Source organism: Myotis yumanensis, unplaced genomic scaffold, assembly GCF_028538775.1.
Source record: "Myotis yumanensis isolate MYYU_CA2020_CCGP unplaced genomic scaffold, mMyoYum1.0.hap1 SCAF_12, whole genome shotgun sequence".
NCBI lineage: Eukaryota > Metazoa > Chordata > Mammalia > Chiroptera > Vespertilionidae > Myotis > Myotis yumanensis.
The window spans coordinates 3,308,065-3,334,910 of NW_027223763.1; the positions used below are offsets into that span (position 1 = coordinate 3,308,065).

The 26,846-nt window shown below is 48.4% G+C and overlaps 1 protein-coding gene across 3 annotated transcripts in view; it reads left to right on the forward strand.

The window, feature by feature from the left end:
- RAPGEF1 (Rap guanine nucleotide exchange factor 1) overlaps positions 1 to 26,846 on the forward strand; it is an 87,965-nt gene that overhangs the window by 22,762 nt on the left and 38,357 nt on the right. For 2 of the 3 annotated variants that reach the window (XM_070430403.1, XM_070430404.1), the window contains exons 2-9: positions 4,622 to 4,761; positions 5,289 to 5,402; positions 10,354 to 10,532; positions 14,444 to 14,600; positions 24,659 to 24,747; positions 25,342 to 25,494; positions 25,969 to 26,092; positions 26,481 to 26,664. In XM_070430403.1, the coding sequence (XP_070286504.1) occupies positions 4,622 to 4,761; positions 5,289 to 5,402; positions 10,354 to 10,532; positions 14,444 to 14,600; positions 24,659 to 24,747; positions 25,342 to 25,494; positions 25,969 to 26,092; positions 26,481 to 26,664 (1,140 nt within the window). The remainder of the gene's footprint in view (positions 1 to 4,621; positions 4,762 to 5,288; positions 5,403 to 10,353; positions 10,533 to 14,443; positions 14,601 to 24,658; positions 24,748 to 25,341; positions 25,495 to 25,968; positions 26,093 to 26,480; positions 26,665 to 26,846) is intronic. The other variant, XM_070430405.1, reaches the window with a different exon arrangement.

Here is a 26,846-nt window from a genome sequence, read left to right on the forward strand (position 1 = left end):
CTCGAGTTTTTATCTTTACGTTAGTCAGCAAATTCTAGATAAGTGAAAATCTGAAATCCTTGTGTTTAAAAAGGTTCTTCCTAATGTCCTCACTTCTGCTCTCCGGTTGTCCTTTTATGCATTTGAGAGAGCGGGTATGGGTTAGGTGAGTGGGGTTGGAGAGATGGAGTCCTTGCCAGCTTTGCCAGCTCTGTGCCCGGGATGCTGTAGGAGACAAGGAACTGACAGTGTGGCATTTATCAAGATGGGCACTGCCACAGAGTGTTGTCCACCGTGACCCTGACCCCCATCCAGGGTGAAATTGAGCCCCGACAGAAACCACTGCTAAGTTGGGATCCCAGCTGCTGCCACAAGTGACATTTGAAAGGCCAGTTGATTGCACATTTGTCAGCCGAGGGCAGGGATGGTTGTTAAACCTGGCCCAGGGGCAAGCTGAAAATGTGCGCACGAAACGCTGACACCTGGCAGGCTACTTGGGGCGGACTTGTTTGGCTTTGGTGTGGTTTTGGTGAGACCCGATTCTGTGAGCTAATGCCTCCCCTCCAGCCATTCTCCTTCTCTCTGGTAGAGGACATGCATCTGAAGGCCTGGGGTGGTTGCCCCAGGAAATGCCTGTTCTCACGGCCATTTCTACACAAATTGTGAAGCCACACTCTCTGGAAGAAATGAGCAGCAGATGGGTTAGTCATTGGGAGCTCACGACCTTCGGCGGTGTAAATGCCACTGCGCGAGTCTGGCTTCGTTTTCTTAAGTTCTGTCAGTGACCTTTGAAGTCGCGCTCACAGATCTGATAGGTCACAATGAGACACCGGCTGGTGGCATTTCCCTGTGAAGGGGCTTCCGTTTCCTTTGGTTAGCACGGCCGTATGGAAGTGTGCGTGTTGGTGGGTGTGGAGCCACTGGAACCTTGCTAGTGGGACCACAGAGTGGACACCCAAGTGGAGAATCCATAAAGTTAAATGCAGCATGTGCTCTATCATCCAGCAATTCTGGTCAGAGAAAACTTACACATGTTCCGAGAGGCATGTGAGGATGTTCAGGGTAGCGCTGTTTAGAAAGTTGGAGACAATTGCCCGCTGCAGGAGAGCGGATAAGTAAAGCTGGTCTTATGGGACACAGGGCACCACAGCACCAAGAATGAAAGCATACCTCTGCTTCCGCAGGGCAATTGTCAGGCCTACTGGAGAGTGAAACACGGGAGCATAAGAATATTTACTGTCTGCTACCATGTATGCGAAGCTCACAGGCTTACACACTAAGCTGTACTTAGAGATAAACTGTCACAAAAAGGAAGGGATAAGCACAAAAGTCAGAGTCCTGGGGACCTGTTGTTGGGTTTATTGGGATGCAACCCAATCCTAAGTCAAGGAGCATCTGCATATTTAGTATGAAATCTTCCAAAATTTTGTTTTGATTTCAGTGCTAAAAAATCTCCAAAGACACATACACAGAATCTGCAGTGTAACTTCCTAAGGGAATAGTCAGAGGATAATATGAGAGTGGTTGGGGAGGCTTACCTGGCACACTGCCGTAGTGTCAGCATCTGCCCCAGATGACTGATGACTGATGTGCGTGAGGGACGTGAGAAGAGGGGCGGTCAGTGTGTGTGTGTGTGTGTGTGTGTGTGTGTGTGTGTGTTGCTGTGTGTGCAAGATAACCCTGAGAGAGCTGCCCCCTGTTGCTTTCTTCCACCTGCTGTCACTGGTCACTGTGCTTTATCATCTCTCAGAGGCACAGCTTGGATGACCTTGCAAGGTCACCTGTAACCTGTGTTGCTAACCCATTATTCCAAGGAAAAGGTGACAAGCAACCTCCAAGTTAGAATCTGCCCTGGTTTGTGCTGTCCTTGATTCCAGAGCTGAGGAGGTTGGTGTCATTACAGAGAACCTGCTTTCTCCACTTGCGGTGTCATGTCATGTGCGACAGCTGGCTGTTGGGAGGCTGTCACGTACTCGGAGGAGAGATTTATTGGTAGATCCAGCACTTTATTTAAATGCTGATGTTGAGTCCCAGCTGTGCCCAAGACAGAACTTGGGGCTGTAGCTGGCAGGGCAGAGGGAGTGCTGTGCCTGGCTTCAGTTTGCTCTCGGGGGGAGATGCCCTTAGTTGGTCCTCGGTGGTGATCAGGACCAGCCCTGCAGGTGCAGGAGGAACCTGAGAGGTATTTGGGGGCCTCCACACCTTGCTTGCCTATTCTGGTTTGCTCGTGGTTGTGATGGCACAGATGTAAATCTGGCCAGCACCTCAGCCCCATGCCTGCCCATATAGCAACTCGGGGTAGCAGGCTGGAGGAGTTGGGAGTTGGCTCACCCAGCCCATGTCTCTGAAGACCTTTGACCACCAAAGCAAACCGAAGAAATCATGCATCCTGCCTAGACTTCCCCATTTGTGTGTGTTGTTTTTTGCCCTGCTTTCAGTCTTACTTGCCAGGGAGGAAGTCACAGGTTAGTACATTGCTCTAACCTCCCATCTGACTTGGAACCTACCTGGAGATGTGCTGTGACTTTAGGCTGCTGAGACCAGCATCAGGGGGAGTGCAACGGGCGCAGCACAGGAGGAGGCACAGGGTGGGAAACAGATGAACAGGTGAGGGCCGATGAGACCTCTGGTCAGTGCTGGAGGAAGAGGACGGCATTTGTAAGGCCCTCCATTCCTCGGGCCGTGCGTTAAGTGTGCAGGGCAGTAGTGTAGCCTGATGCAACTTCTGCAGGCAGTTGGTAAAATCAGGGCTCAGAGCTCCATCAGCCTTGCTGCTCACCCAAACCATGTGGTTAGGTTAGCTCCCTGCACTGAGCAGGTGCCTGGCCGTGTCTACTGGCAGCCTCTCATTTAATCTGCATCACATTAGCCATCTCAAGAACAGTGTTATCAGTGCCATTTTCCAGACAAGGAAACTTCAGACTTAGAGAAGTGACTTTGAACTATTTTAACCCAAACAGTGTGCCTACAAAGCTCACTCTTTTAACTAGCACATGAATGATTAGATCAGTCACCTCATTTTAAAGTGTAAAGAAGGAAGTATAAACTGTATAGGGGCCCCACCCAGCTTGGGTGGGGAAGAAGAACAGGGCAGAGGGGAGCTGGAGAAATCACACCACCTCAGTTTATCTACTTTGAATCCCTATGTTTTCTTCTAAGAGTTTATAGTTTTAACTCTTAAATTAGGTCTTTAATCCATTTTGAGTTCACTTTTGTGTATGGTGTGAGGTAAGGGCCCAAACTCATTCTTTTGTATGTGAATATCCAGTTGACCTAGCACCATTTGTTGAAAGAATACTAATTCCCTCATTGTATGGTGTTCACATCCTTATCAAAAATCAATTGGCCATAGACACATGGGATTATTTCTGGATTCTCAATTCTTTCTGTTGTTCTACATGCCTCTGCTTATGCCAGTACCATGCTGTCTTGATTTCTCTAACTTTGTAGTAGTAAGTCTTGAAATCAGGAAGTGTGAATCCTCTAACTTTATTCTTCTTTTTCCAGATTGTTTTGGCTATTCTGAGACCCTTGTATTTCCATATTAATATTAGGATTAGATTGTTAATTTCTGCCCCCCACCTACCCACCCACCCCCAAATACCCAGCTGGGTTTCTAATAAGGATGACATTGAATCTGTAGATCAACTTGCGGTGTTTGGCATTTTAACAATATTAAGTCTTTTGGTTTATGAACATGGGCTGTCTTTCCTTTTATTTAGATTGTCTCTAATGCCTTTCAACAATGTTTAGTAGTTTTCAGTGTATAAGTCTTGTATTTCTTACGTTAAATTTATGCCTAAGTATTTTATTCTTTTTGATGATATTGTAAATGGGAGCTTTTTAAAATTTCATTTTGGAATATTCATTGCTACTGTATAAAAATGAATTTGATTTTTGTATATTAATCTTATGTCCCGTGACCTTACTGAATTTATGTCTTAGTACTAATAATTTTTTAGTGGCTTGCTTGGCATCTTCCACATACAAGATCACATCATCTACAAATAGAGATAGTCTTATATCTTCCTTCCCAATCTGGATGGCTTTTACTGGAATACTGGAGTACAACATCCAATAGGAGTGAGAGGGACGGACACCCCAGTCTTGTTCCTGATCTCAGGAGAAACCACCCAGGCTTTCACTATGTCCCAGAGGGTTTTGAACACCTTTCTTCTATTTCAGCCTCACTGCCAACTCAGAGGCCTTGCCCCTATCACTTGTTGCAGCCCCTGAACCAAAAGATGAGGGGAGAGGTTGATTCAAAAGAGCCTTTCTCTCTAGGTCACGCACCCTATACTTTTGTGAGTCTGCTTTGGTGTTCATTCTCCTTGGCCAGCTTGCTCGAACTTTGGTTAGATCATCATACAGACTCCATAAGGACAGTTGGGAATATTTGCCAATTCTTTCCCCTACTTATTTCGACTGACTTTGACTTCCACAAATCTAAACAACCTACCCTAGAGACGGAAAATGCAAATATTGAAACGTGTTATCAGAATTGTTTTAAGGAGTCCCTATTCCTCTCCGTTGTAGCTCTGAACAGCTCGGGGAAAGATTCGCGTTGAGACCATGCTCATGTCCACGAAAGTGCGTGAAGTTCCCCCCTGCCTCTAACAGTCGGCACCCTCTTTGTTTCCAGACTCCCAGCGTTCTCATCTCTCCTCCTTCACCATGAAGCTGATGGACAAATTCCACTCGCCCAAAATCAAGAGAACGCCATCCAAGAAGGGAAAACCGGCCGACGTGTCTGTGAAGACTCTGGAGAAGCCTGTGAGCAAAGTAAGCTGCCTCTGGCACCGCTCTGCTTCGGCAGTGAGTGTGTGCTTGCTGCACACCGTTCCCTGGGGACTGAGCTCTAGCACAGACACCTGCTCCCCAGGATTCCACGTTGCAGGGGGGCCTCCCGCGCTCTTGTGACGTGGGAGCCTGTAGGGTGTGAGTGTTTCTCATGTTAATCAGGGTCGAGCTCAGTGGCTAGAACAGTTCTCCTTTTCCAGATGTGCCATCTCTGGGCACTTAACACAGCTCAATGCATCATGTTCACATTCAAGGTGCTGCCTCCCTGCCCTAGAGAGACCCACACTGCCCGGGCGTGGGCACACACTCGGGAACGTTTGTGATGTCCAGAACGTCCTTGCTCTGAGACATGCAAAATCCTTGACACCAGAGGTGTCCTCAAGCACTAGTCACCTCAGCAGGGCCAGTTAAGCAGATGTGTTGACATAGCTGTTGATTTCATCAACCCCTTCTTCAGCCTAAAACGGCCATTTCAAGCTCTGTAGGAATCCAGGTTTCCTCTCTTCCAGGAGGCAACAGACAGATTTCTACCAGAGGGCTACCCTCTCCCCTTGGATCTGGAGCAGCAGGCAGTAGAATTTATGTCCACCAGTGCTGTGGCTTCCAGGTCTCAAAGGCAGAAGGTCAGTGTGATGTTAAGAACATTGGGTTTGCCTTGCCTTCTACTGCAGAATCCTGGCCCATGGTTTTGGGGATGGAAAAACATCTATTACAGTATCATTGTGTTCAGTTGGGTGGCAACTGTGGGCTTAATTGTTCAGAAAATAGTCCAAGGGACTTTGGGTAAAAGTAAGTTTACCCAGATCCCCCTGGTCTTTGGAGAGAGTGCAGTCTTCCATGGTGACAGCTCGGGGATCCTCTCTGGGGCTGGTTTGGGTGTGCTGCTTGGGCCCAGCAGGTTCTGGAGGAAGTGAGTGATCTCACCTGTCGAGCTCAGCTGTTCTTTCCTTGAGCTGCTAAGATGCTCTGAATCGCAAAGGAAAGGAAGGGCGTCTAATGTGTCTGGTGCCGTCAGACTGGTGCGGCAGCCGCAGACCCAAGTGCTCTGAGAGCCAGGCTGCTTTGGGCCACGGACATTTATCAGCCTTTCCTTAGCCCCATGCAGAGTGCTTCACACTCGTTCTCTTGCTTAACCCTCAGAGCAACCCGGGGAGGTGGAGGCTTACTTTGCAGAAAAGGAAACTGAGGCTGTAGAGATATTAAATGTTTGGCGAAAGGCGCACAGAGAGGATGGTGAAGCTGAGATTTGAACAAGGTTGTCTGACATCTGAGTCAAAACTCTCGAGGTGCCACCTTTCCTGTTTATGGAAGCCAGAGTTTATTTTTCAATATCTGCCAAACGTAAATGTTAACCCCACACATAACTAAACATAAAAACAAAATCAAGCCCTAACTGGTTTGGCTCAGTGGGTAGAGCGTCGGCCTGCGGACTCAAGGGTCCGGGTTCGATTCCGGTCAAGGGCATGTACCTTAGTTGCGGGCATATCCCCAGTAGGGGATGTGCAGGAGGCAGCTGATGGATGTTTCTCTCTCATTGATGTTTCTAACTCTCTATCCCTCTCCCTTCCTCTCTGTAAAAAATCAATAAAATATATTTAAAAAACAAAAACAAAAAACAAAACAAAATCAAATTTAGCAATATGAACTAAAAACAAGGCTTGTGGACAAGTACTAGTAGGTCCTTAATCCTCTGTGATTGCCCAGAGCCCACAGCCATCATCAGTTCAGCGCCACTGGCAAAGCCCTGCCCTGCTATGTAAACACATCATTCTTGAACTTGCCAGCGCATCTATTTTTGTTTTTATGTTCAGCAAAATACCTTAAAATCCTAGTTAAAAGTGGAGGAAATAAAGGTCTTAAATCTAAGTCTTTTGTTGAAGAATCCTTTTTTTCCTGCCCCATCTGTTAACAACAGGAGGCTGAAGAGTAAGCGTGAAATGTTGAGTGTTTGCCAGATTGATCCAAATTCCAGATTGAAGAAGAGTAATAAAGTAGATTTGGTCTGCACCACAATTATTTTTTATGACGCTCTGTGTAGCAGTCTCTTGGAGCTGAATTTCTTCCTGAAGTCCAGGCAGTGTGTCGGTGTCGTCTAACACTGGTCCAGGCAGCACAGGGTAAAATGATTTACTCACAACTGTGTTCTCCCAGTGAGTTCGGATAAGAGACTGCTTCAGTCACTCAGTTCTTGGAATTCCCTCCCCTTTCTTCCTTATTCCAAGAGAGATCATGGGGGCGCTATGGGGGCGAGAGAGATTGCGTGCTAAAGTGCCCTTTACTTAGCGGGGCTTCCTGTAAACTCCAGGGCACATTGGGCAATGTTTGGAGACGTGTTTGGTTGTCACAACTAGGAAGGCGAAGCAGGAGCTACAGGATCTGGTGGGAAGAGGCCTGGGATGCTGATAAACATCCCACAATGCATAGCACAGCCCCCAACTCCCAGACAAAGAATCATCCACCCCAGAATGCCAGTGGAGCGCAGCTGAAAAGCCCTGTTCTGTAGCAGGGAGCTGCAGTGTGATCTTTACCGAGGGAAGAATGTTGCTCAGCTTTTGATCGCCGCCCTTTAAGAAGGGCTGAGTTACTACTGTGCTCTGCCCCAAGTCACCTGCACGAGACAGTGAGTACGACTGTGTTGTGTAAGACAGGACTGGACGTGTTGGGAAGCTGCCAGAGTGTGTGAACTTGGAAGACTGTCAGAGAAATCTTCCAATAAGTCTGTCATTTATTACATTAATTATTTATTACTTATTAGCTCTCAGTACTTAGGGAATATTTCCATATACATTGCCTTGTTATTGCAGTTTATATACATGGCTTTCCTGTTTAAATACATGGGAAGTTGCAGCTCGGGGTCGATGCATACACTCAGATTCATCTGCAGCTGCTGGACGGCCTCTGTCCTGGGTGATTTTACGTGCTGTCTTATTTACTCCTCACCATAACCACGTGCAAACGCTTTTATTATTCCTAATATACAGAGAGTTGGGAGTCTGGCCCAAGTTTTCCCCCATCAAATCTGTTTTCCCCTTAAATGTTACGAAATCTTTCCATATGCATCCTCATTCGGTCCCCACACCAACCTCTTGATCCCCTGGGCAGGAATTCTCCTCCCCCCTGTGCGGATGAGGAGCCTGGAGCCCACTGGTCCCAAGCCCAGTGGTGGCTTCGGATGCCCTCCGCAGCACCGCTGCCCTCCTGTAGTTGCCAGGTTTGTTGGGCGATGGTGGTACCCTTCCCCCATGGCAGGCACCGCAGGAGGATGCGTCTGCCCACTGGAGGTTCTGGGCTGGGAGCTCCAGCAAAGCCACGCCTCAGGGTCCTGCTTGTAGGGAGTGCTCGCCGAGAGCCCATTGGAACTCCCTGACTGACTGCTTTTTGCAAGAAGCCGGTTGACAGCTGCAGGGCGAGGGGAATGCAGTGCTCAGAGGCCTTTAATCTGGGAGTGGAATTTGCCGGGGAGTTAATGGAGGAAACCTGATTCTGCTAAGTTGTCACTCCTTCATTAGGAGCCCAGGGTGCCCGGCTCTTTGCGAGCTCATTTGATCTTCCCACAAAGGACCGGAAAGTTCTTTTGCTCTGAAGCGCCTGGCCCCTTTTGGATGGCTCCTGGCTGCAGGTCAGCCCCATGCTCCCCAGCAAACCTCTTGAAGTGTCTCCTGCTTCCTCCCCACATTTCATTGTGGCGGGCTCCTCCCACGTCCTGATCTGAGATGGCCGGGCTGCGGTCACAGTCCTCTAGCGAGGCTGGCCGGCCATGACTCCAGGCATGTTCGGTGTCCCCAGGCACCTTGGTTCCTTCACACTCGGTTCCTGAGGCCCCGGTGGGGGCGGTGAAGCAGGCAGCTCTTGTCCTGAGGTAGGGAAGCAAGTGCCCGGCCTCTGGGAAGAGGCAGTAAATAAACAGGCATGTTAGAGTGAAAAGAGAGGCTTGGCCCTGGCCGGTTTGGCTCAGTGGATAGAGCATCAGCCTGTGGACTGAAGGGTCCCAGGTTCTATTCCAGTCAAGGGCATGTACCTTGGTTGCAGGCACATCCCCAGTAGGGGGTGTGCAGGAGGCAGCTGATCGATGTTTCTCTCTCATCAATGTTTCTCTCTCATCGATGTTTCTAACTCTCTACCCCTCTCCCTTCCTCTCTAAAAAAATCAATGAAATATTTAAAAAAAAAAAAAAAAAAGAAAAGAGAGGCTTGGAGAAAGGGCAGAGAGGCTCGATGGAGGGACTCGGGGTGCTCCCTCTCCCCATGGAGAATTCTGTCTTTGTGTCCACAGAACGCCGTGGGAAGTACCCATTGAGAGAAATTAAATCGGACCTTTGACAGTCGTCTGACTAAAGGCACTATTAACTTCTTGATCCCATTTATGTTTTTCTGTTGATATTCCCACTAAATAAGTGCCTCCATATTGAATTTTTTATTTGAAATGACGTTCTCCATCATTTTAGAGGAAAAGAGGCAGTCAGAGTCATCACTTTTTAGTATATATTATTTAATTATCTGTTTACAGATAATTGTTGGAATCAACTTTTTCTAGAAATTACCCTCTTGCCCACGGTTGCTTTCTTTGTCTTCCCCGGACCTCAGAGAGGCCACAGGCGGTGTCTCCTCATACAGGCCACTCTCCATTCGCATTGACGTGTCATCAGTTCTACTTGAGTAGATTGTCTGTTTGGAGATTTGTCTGTTTCATAGGTTAGCCTTGATTTCCCTTCCCCTGCCAGGCGGCTGGGCCCTGGGTCACTGACGTTGGGGCCGGTCTAGAGAAAGGAATCACCAGGGTGTGCCACCCGCTGCGTGGACCGCAGGCACCGCAGTCCGGGGGAGGATTGCGTGGAACTCTGACTCCGGGAGGCGCAGGGCTCTGTTTTCTCGTCCTCTGAGGTGGGCTTTCCTCAGGAGCAGGGCAGCGGGACCAGGAGTGCCAGCCGCACTCGCTGCTCCAGCAGTGATGGGGTCGTGTCTGTCTGCTGCGCTTTTACACACTTTCACCCCGAGCTCCACCCCTTCTAACCCTGGGTCTCCAGGTCCTTCGGAGAGCCCCGCGCTTCTTTGAGAGGGGGCTGCGTCTCTGGGTTGAATGTAGGAATCTTGTGAGGAGTTCTGGGAGAGTGGGTGTGAACACAATGCCTCCAACCAGTCTCACGCAGCCCCCGGGACCCTTGAAAGGCCTGGGTGTCCTGATTAGATTACTGGATAGATAAGCGCCCTGGGATTAGCTGTCAGTTCTCTCCCATTCCTACAGCACCGGCAGTTCAGTCCTCGCTGCACTTCACGAGGTCAGTGTGCTGTCTCGGTGGCGGAGGAGGCCTCCGGCCAGCAGTCTCTTCCGGGACGGGAATTCAGGAGTCTCTGCACAGCCCTTCTTGGTCCAATCCCCCTCTTCTTCCTTCAAGTCTAGCCTCTGTGTCCTGATTGCGGTCCTTAGAACGCTAATGTGGCTTGGCTGCTGCAGCAAGAAGCCTTTTGCCATTTGCATCAATCTCAAAATAGTTAACAGGAAATTTTATTTTATTTTTTATAAAATAGCTCCCTTTAATGTCTCTCCTCCTTCCTTCTGCTTAACATTTCCTTTCAGAACCTGAGCAGGCTGGAGGAGAAAGAGAAGGAGGTGGTCAGTGCCTTGCGCTACTTTAAGACCATTGTGGACAAAATGGCCATTGACAAGAAGGTGCTGGAAATGCTCCCCGGGTCGGCCAGCAAGGTGCTGGAGGCCATCCTACCGCTGGTGCAGAGCGAACCTTGCATCCAGCACAGGTGAGTCGCTCTGAAGCCCTTGGCTGTGCCCGAGCAGTGGAGGCCTCGAGGCATCTTGATTTGGGGAGCTTCACACTAAGGCTTCTCGGCAGGGGAAAGGCGCCCTCTCCCCGCCCCTTGGCTATGGCTTGTTGTTCCTCAGGAGACTGCACAGGGAGGAAGAGCTCTGCCATCACTAGGGACAGCCTGTGCAGCCTGGGTCATTTTTGTATTACTTCATTGGCAATAATCACAGGGATTTGGACCCTTCTCTCCTGCACCCTAGGGACGTAGTGTATTATGACATTAAGTTCTTTCAGCATCCAGCCTGTTAGAGCCTCAGCTGCTCAGATGGTGACACAAAAGGTAGAGAAGAGCCCCTTAGAGCACGGCTTGGTGAGACACTTAACCGAGTGAAGCTAGGATCTCGCAGATGGCACGCCGTCCCTGGGAGCGGTGAGGGTGGAGGCAGCTGGCCCAGCAGCTTCTGTGGGCGATGCTTTCGCTGCTGGAGTGCACTTTCCTCTGGGAGGTTAGCCAGCGGCTTGAAGCCTATTTGCCGTTGAGCAGGGAGAGCAAAGCCGCATTAAATGTATGGTAAGTGAAAGGCCAGCAGGGGGCTGTTCCTTGAGAGGCAGGGGCTGCCTCCCGGCTGGCTTTTCTCCCTGGTACCTGCTCAGAGTCGCGTCTCGGTCTCAGTCCTCCCGACACAGCGTGGGTGGGGCCCCAAGACTGTGCTCTCAGGAGCTGCTCCCAGAACCTGGCCAGCAAATGCAGTTTTCTTTTCTGGGAGGCACAGCAAATACTGTCTTTATTTCCCAGACTAGAGGCTCAGTGCACGAAATTCGTGCATGTTAAAAGGGAATTAATTGCCCTAACCGGTTTGGCCCAGTGGATAGAGCATTGACCTGCAGACTCAAGGGTCCCAGGTTCGATTCTGATCAAGGGCATGTACCTTGGTTTCAGGCACATCCCCAGTGGGGAGTGTGCAGGAGGCAGTTGATCGACATTTCTCTCTATCCCTCTCCCTTCCTCTCTGTAAAAAATCAATAAAATATATTTTTTTTAAAAAGGGAATTAATTAGTGGAGATATTTTAATATTGCTATTTGCCCTTTCTCTATAATAGAAGTGTGAGAGATGAAAGGAAATTAGTAAAGTGTATATGAAAATAATATATAAATTTATTAATAAATAAACAGTAACAAAAGGATATAACAACAGCAGAGGCATGATATAAAAACGACAAAAACGTGATATGAAAACAACAAAAACATGATATAAAAACAACAGTGCTGCAAACAATGACTGATAAAGTGATTAAACTTATTCTAATATCTCCCTGTACACCACATTAAGAGTGAAAACACTTTCAGAGTGCTTGATTAATTTCCCTTGTGATGAAGTACTTAGAACTTTAATTGGAATATCACATGCTCTTCAAACTCGAGAGAAAGCAACATATAACTGACCATGTGCAAAAACGGGTTCAGGTAGGAATATGCCTACTTTGTCCAGAGTTTGTCCTTGTGATTTATCAATAGTCATCACAAATGCTGGCATCACGGGAAACTGTTGTCGAATCAATTTAAATGGGAGGCCAGTGTCGGATGGGGACAAGTTAATTCTTGGAATCAGAACAGCCTCTCCCTCTGCAGATCCTGTTAATACTTAAGCTTCGATAATGTTAGGTCGTAATCTTTTGATAATAAATCTGGTACCATTACAAAGACCCCATTTACTATTGAGATTCCTCAATAGCATGATGATTGCACCCACTTTCAGTTTTAATTTATGACACGGCATTCCCGAAGGAGTAATACTATTACGAAATTTGATGGGAAAATTTTCCTTTTCAGCATCATCTGTGGAATCAATGGAATCATCACTCAAATATGTGTGAAAATCTCCATCGAGTATATCCAAAATTTCTTCATTTAATTTTTGAACATGCTCATTTTTTGGACAAAGAATTGCATGTTTAGATATACGTTTAATATTATCTGTAGTAGTGGTTCTCAACCTTGGTTGCACATTAGAATCACCTGGGAATCTTTTTAAAATCCTGATTCCTGGGCCTCATCCTCCAGAAATTGTTTCTTTGTTATGGGATGGGGCCACAACATTAGTAACAAAGAAACAGAATTAAAACTTTATTGTTGGGAGCCGCTACGGTGTTTTGGACAGGTTCAAGCCTTGGACTGAAGAGAGGTCACGGTCCTGTCATTGCCACATGCAAGTCCCAGGTTGGAGGGCAGGGCCCTCCCAGCACAATTATAGCCAACAACTGTAGTTGTAAGCTTGAACCTATGGTCTGAACACATGGCCCCACGTGTCTGAGTGATGTAGCTTGATAGAGTTCAGGTGCATGTAGTTGAGTAGGATTGAAACCTAGGAGAATGTTGTAAACATCTTGGTCATGCCCTTACTTTGCCTTGTAGCATCTGCTATAAAGACATGGCTGTGGGCGTGGTCACTGTCTCTCAGAGAAGCAGTGTCCCACCAAGACCCTGCTTTCATTCTCTTGTCTGTCTTTTCTAAGCCTTTCAGCCGCCCCCACTCAGGTTCACCCCTGGCCGTGCTGGCACGGCACACTTTATAAAGATATGCCACCATGGTCCCAGGGCAGGTTCCTGCCCCAAACCCCACCCTTATAGGAAACAGCTCCGGGAAACAGCTCGGGGGAGGGCACAGCCATTGCCAAGACAACCCCTGAAGGACTGACTTCCTTCCGCTTGGTCGAGGTTCTGGTCGTGATGAACACCACCCAGGGTTTTTATATAAGTAGAAGCCCTCTGCCCTGGGCCTCCCCCGGAGTGTCCACTGGCACTGTGGTCACGGTCTTTTGGCCAGAAGCTCACTGAAGCTGGCTGGTGGGGAGGAAAAATGTTCGTATGGCTTTGCCCTGTCACTGTCCTCACTTCCTATGCCTCACACCCACAATTCTCAGGGAAAATTATCTTTACTTTTATAAAAATATGTGGGAGATGTAGAAATTCTTTATTTTGGCCTCCACTGTACAGTCGTTGAGGCAGCCAACGACTCAGGGCTTCTGTGGAGGGGGACCTCACGGTGTCCCCTGCAGGTCTCCTCACCTCAGATTTGTCTTTTTAAAAAAAAAAATATATATATATATATATATATATGTTTTTATTGATTTTTAGAGAGGAAGGGAGAGGGAGAGAGATAGAAACATCAATGATGAAAGGGAATCGTCTATTGGCTGCCTCCTGCACACCCCTCACTGGGGACCGAGCCTGCAACCCAGGCATGTGCCCTGACCGGAGTTGAACCGTGACCTCCTGGTTCATAGGTCAACGCTCGACCACTGAGCCACGTTGGCCGGGCAGATTTGTCTTTTTTGAAATACTCTTCACTAATGCGTTCCTCTGCGTCGCAGCCATGTGGTAGTGCAGGGGAATTCTAGTCAATTACGGATCTGTTTGGACTTCATGTTTAAAGGCTGTTACTTTAAAGGATCCTGCCTGTTCAAATTCCACAAGCCTGTGGGCTCCTTGCAACACCCCTGACTTGAAATTAAGTCTAATTCCAAACAGGACACAAGACGTCAAGACAAGTGTGGCGCTTTGACCCCGTTGGTGATTAGCAGCTCGGAGGAGGGCGGGGGGGCACTCCCTGAGGGCATTGTCAGAATCTCATGGAGGATGTAAAGTTTGAAACAGCTTATTAATGATCGTGATGGAATCTTTATGTGTTATATTTGGGAAGTGAAAAATACATATAACAGACTAGAATATAACACTCCCCAGGTTTTCATTGACTGAAGGAGATGGGTTCAGGGAGGAAAAGTTTGTTTATCAAGGGAGGTGTGGGTTGTACACGGACAACCAGGCTCTGGGCTAAGTGGCTATCTTACAGTGATCTCATGCTTTAGATTTTTCCGATTTTTAAAAAATCTTCTCTGCCTTCTAGCTCAGCCCTCTCGTCCTGCTATAGCCGAGTGTACCAAAGCCTCGCCAACCTCATTCGCTGGTCGGACCAAGTGATGCTAGAAGGTGTGAACTCAGAAGATAAAGAGATGGTGACAACGGTGAAGGGGGTCATCAAGGCTGTGCTGGACGGAGTGAAGGTATGGTCGGTGCCAGGCAGTCCTGGTCAGGGACCTGGAGCAGCCTCCTTGCTGGGTGTTCAGCACAGAAGAACTTGTCCCTAAAACCTAGAGAATTAGAGTGAACGTCTCCCAGCGTCTCTGGTGTCGGTGTGCTCTGCCTGGTAGCTGTGTGATTCTCTGTGGTACGAAGGGCTCGTCCACCCTTGGGAGAACTCATCTCCCTCGTCAGAAGAGCTGTCAGAGCAGGCGGCCTTCACCGAGCATTGCATTAAGTCTTCAGTGAGGCTTTGTGTGAAAGCTCTGGCTGTGCGTGCTGGCCAGCCGAACAAAATGCAGTGGAAATGGTTTTGCGTTGACTTTCAGCAAGACGCCCAGCATGTCAGCCGCTTCCTTTTCATGTCCTAAACACTCCTGGATCCCTTGTAGAAAAGCAGGATGGAGATGCATAGGAAAGGAAATTGTGTTTGAAGTCCATGATGTGGTCTGAGAACCTACTTCCCAGGGGAGTCAGAAACAGCATCATAGGACATTCTGGATCCTAGTTAAGGTGGGAGCGAAGGCCACGGGTCTGGGATTATTGACAAAAAGCATCCTAGGATGAGGAGCCAGGCAGAATGTAGGGGAGGGCCTGGAGGTGAGGACTAGGCTGTGAGCAGTGGGAGTGGAGGCCCTGCTGCTATGTGAGACCATCGAATGTAGTGGGCTGGGGGAGTAGCCTGGGATCTGGCTAGGTTTGGAGCCCAGGTTCACCACTTCATGTAGTCAAATCTGTCAATATTTTCCTCTATAGTTTCCCATTTTCCCCAGTCTAATATTACAAAAGTGCCTTTATCCTTCTATAGTTTTAGGACTTTAAAAATGCTTAGATCTTTATCTATGACATGAGGTAAGGATCCAGCTTTATTTTTTGGATGAATGACCCATTTTCCACCTTTATTATTTGTTTTAATATATTTTATTGATATTTTACAGAGAGGAAGGGAGAGGGATAGAGAGTTGGAAACATTGATGAGAGAGAAACATCGATCAGCTGTAGTGTGTGAACGTGAGCAGTTGACTCGAGTGCTCTGTACCTTAGTTAACTCACCTATAAATTAGGTATGATAACAGTACCATGTGTCAGTGTGGTAAGAGGGGTTAAATTAGTTAATGCAAGCAAAGCTCTTAGAGCATTACTTGTCACATACCAAACCTTAGCTGCTGTTGATTATTAATTATGTGGTGTGAGACAGATGCCTAAACAGATCTCTTGGCTTGAAAAAAAAGTGTGTCCTCCTCCTTTCTAGACCTCTCCATACAAAATTATAGCTGAGGTACTTAGGCTAGGACAAAATTAATTTCTCCCCACTCAGCCATGCTGTCAGATTCCTGAAAGCTGCTCTTGGTTAACGTTCCCCAGAAGCTCTGGAGAGTAGAGTCAGGAACCCCAACGGGTAAACATTTCAGAGGGGAGCTTAAGACACCGTTGCTTAGCATCACCAACTGCTCCAGCGTGAGCTGCGGTGGCTGGGAAGGCAGTGCTGCCCACCTCCAGCCCATGCAGGGCCCTGTGTCTGCGGGGACCTTGTGGAGTTTATTTAGAGGGCGTCCAGACTAGATGACATCAAAATTTCTCCAACAGCTCCCAGATTCCCTTGGTTTCCAAAGTGATCAGGTCCTACGTTATCTGTTTGGCAGTGAGACTTAAGGGTGCAGCCCAGGGTGGCTGTTGTGTAAGAAACATCACATTCCACAATCAAGTTCAGTCACATACACCATCCCATTCGATCTTCCCAGCAGCTCTTTGCAGCCAGCAGGGCGCAGTGAGAGCTGGCCTGGGTCACACTCCGTCAGCGGAGCTGGGGTTCTGGCTCACACCCCCCTGGTCTTCCTGTCCAGGCTTCTGGAAATGCTGTTGTTGGACATTGTTATTTCTCAGGTGACATTGTTAAGGTTTCCCTCTACCAAATTGGTTATGATGAGATGTTCAAAACAAGTGAGAACGTCCAAAACAGAGTTTCGTTGTGACATTCCTAAGTAGACTCTCCTTTGTGGAATCATTACACCACCACTGTATGGGGTGATAGAAAAATTTCTCTGATTTCTCATATTGACCAGGATGAGAGGTAGGGAGGGGAACTATAGATTATGAACCTTTTCGGTATCTAAAAGCAAATAACTTTTCCACAATTGTTTTTAAATATTTTAACCAGAACAGATATTTTCTAGGTGAGGTGCTCTGTAAATTCAGTTTTGTTTCATTTATTCAAGAAACATTTATCAAGAGCTCCCTGTGTGCCAGGTAGTGTGATAGAGCTGGGAATATAGTGACAAGCAACACTCACCGTCCCTGACCTGGCAGAGCTTACAGTCTGAAGGGGGAAAGGACAGCACACAAGCACTGTAGTTCTGTCGTTATAACCAGGACGGGTGCTGCAAAGAGGAAATGGCCTGTGTGTGCCCTGGGTGTACAGCTGAGCTTCCTTTCTCAGGATGGTCAGAGACACTTCCCCCAGGAGAGGCAGACAGACTAAAAGCCTGAAGCAGGAGCAGGAATTGGCCTGCATTGTGGGAAGCTTTTTGTAGTTAGAGTCAGTAAAGGCAGCAGGACCATCAAGACTCTATAATGTTGGCATTTGTTGCTGAGGTCTAATAGTAACAGAGCTAACACTTAACTACCCACGCAGTGCTTATAACAACTCTCCAAAGTAGTCATAATCGCCCCTTCAAGGGTGTGGACAGTGAGACTCAGACCAGTCATCAGTGGCGAGGTCGAGATTCACACCCAAGGCCTGCTGGACCCCAGGCCCTGTGCACTCCCCATCGCCCTCAGCTGCCACCACAGGAAGGAGAAGCATGGTCAGCTGAGGGACTCACATGCTCCACCTCCAAGTCAGCTGGCTACCAGCCTCTCTCGAGGTCCCCTTCAGGCTTAGGACACCTTATAAGCCCATGTCCTAGTTATGTGACAGCCTCCGTGGGCTGAGAGAGGTACAGTACATTCATGGGCATGTGGTCATCCCACAGAGAGGAGAGATGCTGGCAAGTTCCTCTAAACTGACTCACCATCTTTCATGTAACTCGTTCAAGTTGTTAAATGGAATTTTTAAAAAAGGATTGAAGTGTTTGAACAAACAGGATTACTTTGTTTTGTCCCTGAATGGGGAGTATCGTTTGTTATTTAACTGCCCCATAAATGTGACTCGTTGGCCCTTTAACTTTGGGCAAGTTACTTCTCTGAGTTTCAAGTAGGTTTTTAAATATTTATCCTGAAGAGCTGATGAATGTTTAAGTAAGATCGTGCATATAAAGTACCTGGTAAGTGCTAGGTGCCCAGTAAACGGTGGGTAAGTACTGGTAACTGTAGAAATGTTCGTTTCTAGAACAGCTCCCATTTACCAACTTCACAAGGATTTGTGGCTCTTTCCCATGTAATTTCACAAATCTCAGGTTAAAAGATAAACCTCTGCTATTATCTGATCTGCCTCGGGCAGTGTTTTACCTGTGGCCGCCCAAGGCACAGAGACACAGTGACTCTCCCAGGAAGGAATGTGAAGGCCTTCACTTTCCTGTTCTCAGCGACCTGCCCAGCCTAGGGCTGGCTGTGGGGGCCAAGCTCCTCCAGGTCAAACACGTACCCCAGATTGTCCTTTCGAAACCTACACCCCAATTCCTCCTAACTTTACCATTTACATTTCAGCTTTTCTTCTCATCTCAGCCTGGGCTCTGCTCTGTCCTCCTCACAGACCTTCTGGGGGTCTCCTCTGCAGGCCTGAGACTTTCCCTGGCCTCCCCACTCCCCCTATTCACACAACGTTGTTATTTATTTTTAAAACCTCATACTGAGAACCTTGGGGGCGGGGGGCTTTGGAATACCTGCAGTTCTGTCACTACCCAAAATTGGGCTTGTGCACCAGATTTACTTTGTGTAACAGGAATATTTTGAAAGAAATGTTCTCCTGACTGTATCAGTTAGGATTAGGTTTGACTACAAGAAAATCTGTTATTTCTCTTTCATATATCGGAGGCCCAGAGACCGGCCGTTGTGGCTCATATGCCAGTTTCACGTATGGTCAGGGCGCAGTCTTCTGCCATTGCTTTCTTGCCGTTCTTGCACATGGATTCTACCTCATGGTCCATAATGGCTGCTGCCCCTCCATTCATTAGGACTACATTCCACCCAGCAAGGAGAGAGGGAGCAGGAAGCTGTGCCTTCTCCATTTAAGAGTGCTTTGTCACAGGCCTCACAAAACTGTCACTTAACATTTTACCTGACCTAGGCACATGCCCAGTAAAATTCTATTCATAAGGAAGAACAGATATTGTGGGGCACCTCGCTGTCTGCCACGCTGGCATTTCAAATAAGCCATCTCCTTTTATTCCTCATTCAGCCTATTTTTTAAATTTTGGATGAAAATTTCAAACATTTGCCGAAAAAAGAGAATCATGTAATGAAGCCTCATCACATGGCTCCCACAGGTGTCCTCTGGCGGCCAGTCCTGTTTCTTCTGGGTCTCCACCTGCTCCCTGGCTAATTGGAAGCAGACCCAGCCACCACCTCCTTTCCTCTGTAAATAACATGATACATAGCTTCGAACAAGACCAACTATTTCTGTAAAGGGCCAGAGAGTGAATATTTTAGGCTTCTCAGGCTACGTATATAGTCTCCATTGCATATTTTTGCTTTATATTTTAAATTTAAATTTTCTTGCCGAACTGGTTTGGCTCAGTGGATAGAGCATCGGCCTGCGGACTGAAGGGTCCCAGGTTCGATTCCAGTCAAGGGCATGTACCTTGGTTTCAGGCACATCCCCAGTGGGGAGTGTGCAGGAGGCAGCTGATGGATGTTTCTCTCTCATCGATGTTTCTAACTCTCTATCCCTCTCCCTTCCTCTCTGTAAAAAATCAATAAAATATTTATTAAAAAAAAAATTTAAATTTTCTTTAATAAAGCATTCTTACCTTGAGGGCCTTCCAAAAAGCAAGGCCAGGGCTGGATTTGGCCTGCAGGGTGTAGTTGGCTGCTTTTAAACAGTTTTTCAATTCAGGATCCAAGGGAAATCCATACTACAGTTCATTAATATAATATACTGGAGGCCCGGTGCATGAAAATTCGTGCACTCGGGGGGTCTCTCAGCCTGGCCTGTGCTCTCTCACAGTCTGGGACCCCTCGGGGGATGTCCACCTGCCAGCTTAGGCCCGATCCCCCCGGGGAGCAGGCCTAAGCTGGCAGTCAGACATCGCTCTGGATGCCCAGGAGCCCTCGGGGCATGTCTGACTGCAGCTTAGGCCCACTCCCCGCGCTGGCCTAAGCCAAGTTGGACATCCTTAGCACTGCCAAGGAGGCGGGAGAGGTTCCCACCATCACTGCTGTGCTCACAGCCATCAGCCAGATTTGTGGCCAAGCGGAGCTCCCCTTGTGGGAGTGCACTGACCACCAGGGGGCAGCTCGTGCATTGAGCATCTGCCCCCTGGTGGTCAGTGTTCGTCATAGTGACCGGTCCTTCCTGGCCTTGGGGTCAATTTGCATATTACCCTTTTATTATACAGGATGTCAACAGTTGCCCCTCCTCTGTAGTTTTCTCCTTGCAGCTTACTTGTGTTTTTAGAAAGAGTTACTGTTCCTAAAAGTCCCCTACATTCTGGACTTCGCTGATTCCACCTGTGCAGTCTTGTTTACTGTGTGCCTCTGTCCCTTGAGTTTCCTGTGAATCAGAGGCGGACTCGGATTTGGGTTTTTTGTATTTAAAGAATGCTCCGTGGGTGATGCCGTGGGCTTCCATCAAGAGGCACCTGTCCCTTTCGATGTTAATAGCTGTTGGTGGTGATTGCCTCGGCCCATTAACTCGTTCGGGCTTGTGAAAGGGTGCCATCCTCATTCTCTGTCACTCTTCCTTCGTTACCTGTGACAGAGAACTTCCCCTGGTCAGCGCGTGGTTATCCCAAGTTGCAGTTCTCAGGGGAGCCAGAGGCAGCTCCTCATTCTCCCTTTATTTACCAGACACCAAAGCAGTGAGTGGTCCAGGCATCCTCTGCTCTGAGGAACTGAGATGGTTAAAATTTTCTGAACTCGTGCATTCAAGTTTGCGATGGTCTAGCTCACGGCCGGTGTTCTTGATGATGCCTAGGTCCCATCCCTGACTGGTGAAAGCTCCATGTTTCCGGGTTCCTTTTGAGGTGACCCTGGAGCCCTTTGGTGCTTTCCCACTTTCTGGTATGAAAAGATGCTCGAGGCCTCGTCTTGTGCTCATTGATTGATTGATTTTAGCTGATGGCTTTATTGAGATGTAATCCCCATGCCATACGATTCACCCATTTAAAATGTACAATTTAATGATTTTAGTGTATTCACAGAGTTGTGCAATCATCACCACAATTTTAGAACATTTCATCACTTCAGGAAGTAACTCCAAACCTTCTCCCATTTCTTCCCATTCCCCCACCCCCGGCAGCCACTGACTACTTCCTGTGTCTAGATTTGCCTCTTCCGGACCTTTCATATAAATGGAGTCATGTACTGTGTGGCCTTTTGTGACTGGCTCCTGTCACTTAGCATCATGTTTTTAAAGTTTATCCGTGTTCTAGACTGTATTACTACTTCATTTCTTTTTATTGCCAAGTAATATTCCATCGTGTAGACACACCACCTATTATTTATCCATGGACAGCTTGACATTTGGGTTGTTTGCCCTTTTTGGCCATTACGAGTAATGCTGCTGTGAACGTTTGCATACGAGGTTTTGTGTGGATGTATGTTTTCATTTCTCTTGGGCACACACCTAGGAGTGCAGTTACAGTAACTATGCTTGACCGTGTGACAGACTGCCAGGCTTCCTTCCAAAGCAGCTGCCTCGTTTCACTGCCCAGCGGCCGTGTGAGCGTCCGGTTCTCCCCTCCCCACGCTTGTCGTCGTTTTGGACCTAGCATCCCTATGGGTTCAGTGGGACCCTTGCGGTTTGGATTTGCATTTCTCTGATGGTTAATGATGTTGAGCATTTTCGTGTGCTCGTTGGTCGTTTGTGTATCTTTGGGAAACTAACAGTGGGCACCAGAGCCGGACTTGGATTCCTCCAAGGTCATTGAAGATGGAAGCATCTCTGGGGTCATTTTCAATGGAATAAAATGGACATAGAAATACAGTACTAGGGATTTAGAAGGCACTTCCATTCAGGATCCAAGGGAATGCCAAGGGGTCACCACTGGCGTTTCGGTGACCTGGCAGTTGTCTGGTTCACAGTCACGGTTGTGGACGCAGTCTTTCCTCACCTGCCCCTCAGGAGGACTAAAAAGTGTGACATCTTCTCGGGGACCTGCCTTCTGTCGGGGGAGTGGGGCTCTCGCCAGGTCACCGTGGAGGGCTCTGAATGAGATTAGGGTGTTGGCATGGTAGCGACATATGTGCACACTCAAGGGTCCTCTGTCTGTGAAGGTGAAGGCCAGGTGAGACTAAAGGCCTCCACTGGTCTCTTCGGGCTGGCTGGGTGGTGAAAAAGAAAGCTGCCCCTCTCACCCCGCTCCCGCGCAGGCCAGCGACGGGTGGGACGCAGAGCCGCTGCCTTCTCCACAGCCATGAGGTCGTCTGGAACGCGGTGCGTGCTCGCACATGTCTGCCCGTCACTCCGTGATGTTTTTTCCAGCGTTCGTTAGTTGAGTTCATCCAGCTGCTTCTCCAGAAAGATGACATTCTAATTATAATTGCTCATGATTCAGTGAAGAATTTGTGGAATTTTTCCTACGTCAGCAGCTGCAAGTTGCAGGCTTCTCTCTGTTCCCTTTGCCCTGCTCATAAAGCATGAATGTGGGGTGTCCACCGTCCTGTGGCCTGGCCTCTGGCTCCCCCTGATGCCACCATGCTCTTCTGTGTGGCCTGGGGACAACCTTAAAGGACAGGTTGCTTTCCCTTCCTCCCCCGGCCGTGGGCCGCAGCCTGCACTCCACTTGCCAGCTCTCCATGTCAGTAACCCCAGCCAGGGAGCTCTTCCTTACGGATCTGTGGGATTTCCTTTAACTTCTAAGTTGTGATAACAGGAAAATAGTGACCTTCTTTCTTTGTCCAGTACTTGGATTGCAGAGATCTCAGTTCTCTGTGTGTCTCTGAGAACAAGCGTCACTTGATAGACAGTGACACGGCGCTGGGTCCATGGGTCTGCCTGTGTGTGCTGACGTTCTAAATTAGTATTCCAGAAGTAATGCATGTGATGCATGTTCATTGTAGAAAAGTTAGGACAAGTGGAAAATCAAAAACAGTGTATTTATTCCTCGTCTTTCCATGCTGTCACATGCTCTTGTTGTGAGTTGGTTCTTAAAGGCAATCCAATGGTCCATCGTTTAGTTCTATTGTAATTTATGTAATCAGTGCCTCGCATTGAATATTTAATTATGGAAGATGGAGCAGTCTAATTGTATCTATTACATAGGATGCGGTGATGGCCATCGTTTCTGGTTTAATTTTTACACACATCCATGACATTTTCCTTGGCTAAATTATTATAAAAATAATGCAGATATTTAGGGTGCTTGGTATACACTGACAAGTCGTCCTCTAGACAAGCTGTCCAAAGCATTACGCCATTTGCTAGGCCTGGGAGTTTCTATTTTAGTACCACCGAAGCTGGAGACTCTAATGATTAGTGACTATTCCTGTTTACATCTGTGAACTTCGATACTTCTTTTTTCTAGTTTTCTAGTTTGGTTATTCTTGAAAAAATCCTGGCTCTAGGAAGGATGTTACCGCTCTGCCTTATCACATGGGTTGCGATTCCTGTGAGTGGCATTTTGAGTTTGGAGAGACGTTGCGACTGATTTAGGGACTCGTTGCTGCATTACCCACAGTGTCCATGCTGCCTCCTCTGGCTGTGACTTTCTAAATCAGACGTTCATGCTGGGATGTCCCTCCCCCAGAGAATGGATGCAGAAATTGTGGGGTTGTCTGTCCCCTGGAATACAACTCAGGAATAAGAAAGAACAGACTAATCGTGGCCACAAAAATGTAGTGCATACTGAGCAAAAGACAGAGCAGGGGCAGAGTAGCCTGGGAGCTGGGCCTGGGAGCGCTGCGGAAATGAGGGCAGTCCTGGGCACAGTTTCTCTTGGAGATGATGAAAAGTCCTCAAATGGATTGTGTTGACAGTTGCACCACTCCATGCACAGGCTAACAACCACTGAACTGTACATTCTGAAAGGCTGAATTTTATGGTATGTGAGTTAGGTGCCCATAAAGCTGTTCAGAAAGAGAAAATGGACACAAAAGAGTACATACTGTGTGATTCCATTCACATCAAGTTCTAGGCAAAAGTGACCTGAGAAGCAAAAGTTAAAGAGTGGAGTCAGGCAGATTGACGGAGCGGTTGGTGGAAATGATCTGTATTTTCTGAGTGGTTCTTACCAGGATATAGGCGATCGTCAAAGCTCACCTGGGGGAAATGCATTCCAATGAAAAACAAGTAGACCCTGATGCCATCTTTTCCTCCCCCGGCCCCTCTCCTGCTTCTCCTTCTTTTCTGTTTTAAAAAGTATTTTTTAAAGTTATTTCTTTGCTAGGTGGTATGCCCTTAATTAGCTGTCCATTGACAAAGATCCCAACCCGTCACCTCAGTATACCAGCTGCCGCCACACCCATACCCCCCCCCCCCCCCCCCCCCCCCCCCCCCCCGCTCACTGCAAAACCACTTCCCCCGAAGCCAGAGGTGTGGTCATCAGTAGGCCGCGTCCTGCACAGGAGAGAACAGCTTTGGAGAAGTGGAGTAATTCTTCCACAAATGGACTGGAATCTGTGCTACCAGGGGAATTACATTGAGTGCCGAACCCAGTCATTGTGAGACAATGGGGTTTGTCATTTCCCCCTTCCAAGAGGAAGTACCTTGATGCATTTGAAACTTCTCAGCATGCTCTGAAGATGTTTTTGGAGGGCAGGGGACATTTTGGGAAGTCAGGCAGATTACCGAAGTCAGAGAATGCTTGCATTTATGGCGTGGGGAATCTGTAGGCACAAAGAAGTGAGACTCAGGAGTAGATGGCATCTGGTCGTGCACATTGTACAAACTCAGCAGTGGGGACCCGTCCTCACGCCTCACTGCTTTCTCCTCTGTGGGGTGTAGGAGCTGGTCAGACTTACCATCGAGAAGCAGGGGCATCCGTCTCCAACAAGCCCAGTGAAACCCAGCTCCCCAGCCTGCAAACCCGAGGGGTAAGTGCTGACTAATCCTCCAGCCACGGTGCTCACGTTGGCTCTACACTCGAATGGTAGCCAGATCGGGCTGCCCACCTCAGGCAGGTTGTTTGAGGCCCACATTCCTTTTTCAGTGAGTTCCGGTAAGTGCCTGTGTTACTCTGAAGTGTGTATAGTTCACACATGCCTTGAAGTATTTCCTGGTCTCAAGGTTAATGGTCAACGGGACTCTTTCTAAGGACAGTGTGTGAGTGGCCCAGTGACCCACACTTGCTGTTTCTTGACCACCGTTTCCTAATTGGAAAGAACTTTGGGAAGAAGGTTGGGTTTGGGGGATTTGACTTTATCTACTACAAGCCCCTAGTGCAGACATAGAATAAGTGTGGAGCATTTTAAAAAGCCTTTAGATCATCTCATTGAAGGATTCCTTTTACAGACAAGAAAACTAAGATGCAGTCAAGGGGACCTGGCCAGGCCTCTGTTGTTTGTTGGTGACCAAACCACACTTGCAAGCCCACCTCTAAGTCATCTGCCGGCCTGGTCACATCCTGACCCTCTTTGGACCTGTGTGCTCTGTAACCTTCTGTAACCCGAGTTCTTTGCAATTCTCAGCCAGTCTGAGCTCCCCCTGACAGACAGAGAGATGGAGATTCTGAACAAGACAACCGGCATGTCACAGTCGACCGAGCTGCTCCCAGATTCTACTGATGAAGAGGTCGCGCCCCCCAAACCCCCACTGCCTGGCATTCGGGTGGTTGATAATAGGTAATTCTCTATATTCCCAGCACTCGCCTCTATTTATGACATCATTTGATGAATGGATGGGTAGAATGAGGTGAAAAGAAGACAGTGCCATTAGGGTAAGAACTGGAGCCCAGCTCCTTGCTTTTTGGAAGCCTTGACGGTTTGACCTTTCTCAGACAGGGCTTCTGGGAGACAGGGCCCAGCCCCAGCGCCCGCCTCCCCCACACTCCTGGAACTCCCAACGGCTTGCCTTTTAGCCTTGGCCAAGCGAAAACTGGTCCAATTCCTCACAAAAGGAACAGAAAGGGTTTTTCTGGTTGTAGTTTTTTTGGCAGGTCTGATAGGTTTGTTTTGGCAGAAGGGGAGTGGGGCGGGAGTTGAAAGTGTGAAAAGTAGCTGTGAAGTGTCTTAATAATGAATAATGCTCTACCTTATATCTGTTTAAAGAGTTTTGTTTGGGCTGTTGGTCTGATGGGAATTCTTGATTTGCTTCAGTCCTCCGCCAGCATTGCCACCGAAGAAAAGGCAGTCGGCTCCATCCCCAACCCGCGTGGCCGTGGTGGCCCCCATGAGTCGAGCCACCAGTGGCTCCAGCTTGCCTGTCGGAATTAATAGGCAGGTAATGCAGCCTCATCGAGGAAGGCCAGCAAGGCTCAGGGTTGGGACTATGTCTCCTCCGTCCCCTGCCTTAGTCACCACAGGCTCTCTCAGGCGCTGGAAGTTTCTGCAGGATGAGGGGTGGGGGCCGGGGGTGGGGAGGCTGGAGCCCAGGGCTCCAAGCACATCTGAGCTCAGCCCCAGGCCCTCCCCCACACACTCCAGCATTCCTGGAGGCTGCTTGCTGGAAGTCACAGGTGTGGCGTGTTCTGCTTACCTCAAAGGCTGGCCTTACCCTCTGGTTTTCCCGGTGGCGGTAGATTCTTCTCCAAGTAAACATTCCAGTTCCCTCCCCCCTCTCTGCCACCGTTTCTCAGAAGTGACTCGGTTGTTTTATTTTTGCACACGAGGATTTTGACGGGGACTGTTATGCCCAGAGGCGCCTGTCAGGAGGCAGTCACTCCTACGGGGGAGAGTCGCCCCGCCTGTCCCCCTGCAGCAGCATCGGCAAGCTCAGCAGGTCGGACGAGCAGCTGTCCTCTCTGGACAGGGACAGCGGGCAGTGCTCCCGGAACACAAGCTGTGAAACACTAGGTGAGCTGCCGGCGTCGTCACCCTCCTGTCTCATCGTCTGGTGGCTTCTTCGGGATCATGTGGCGATGCCAGTCATTCAGAGCCTGGGCCTCAGTTTCCTCACCTGCACATGAGGGTACCAAAACCTGTCTCTGGAGGAGGTTGGAAGTTGAGATGAAGTAACGATGTAAAGATATGAACCC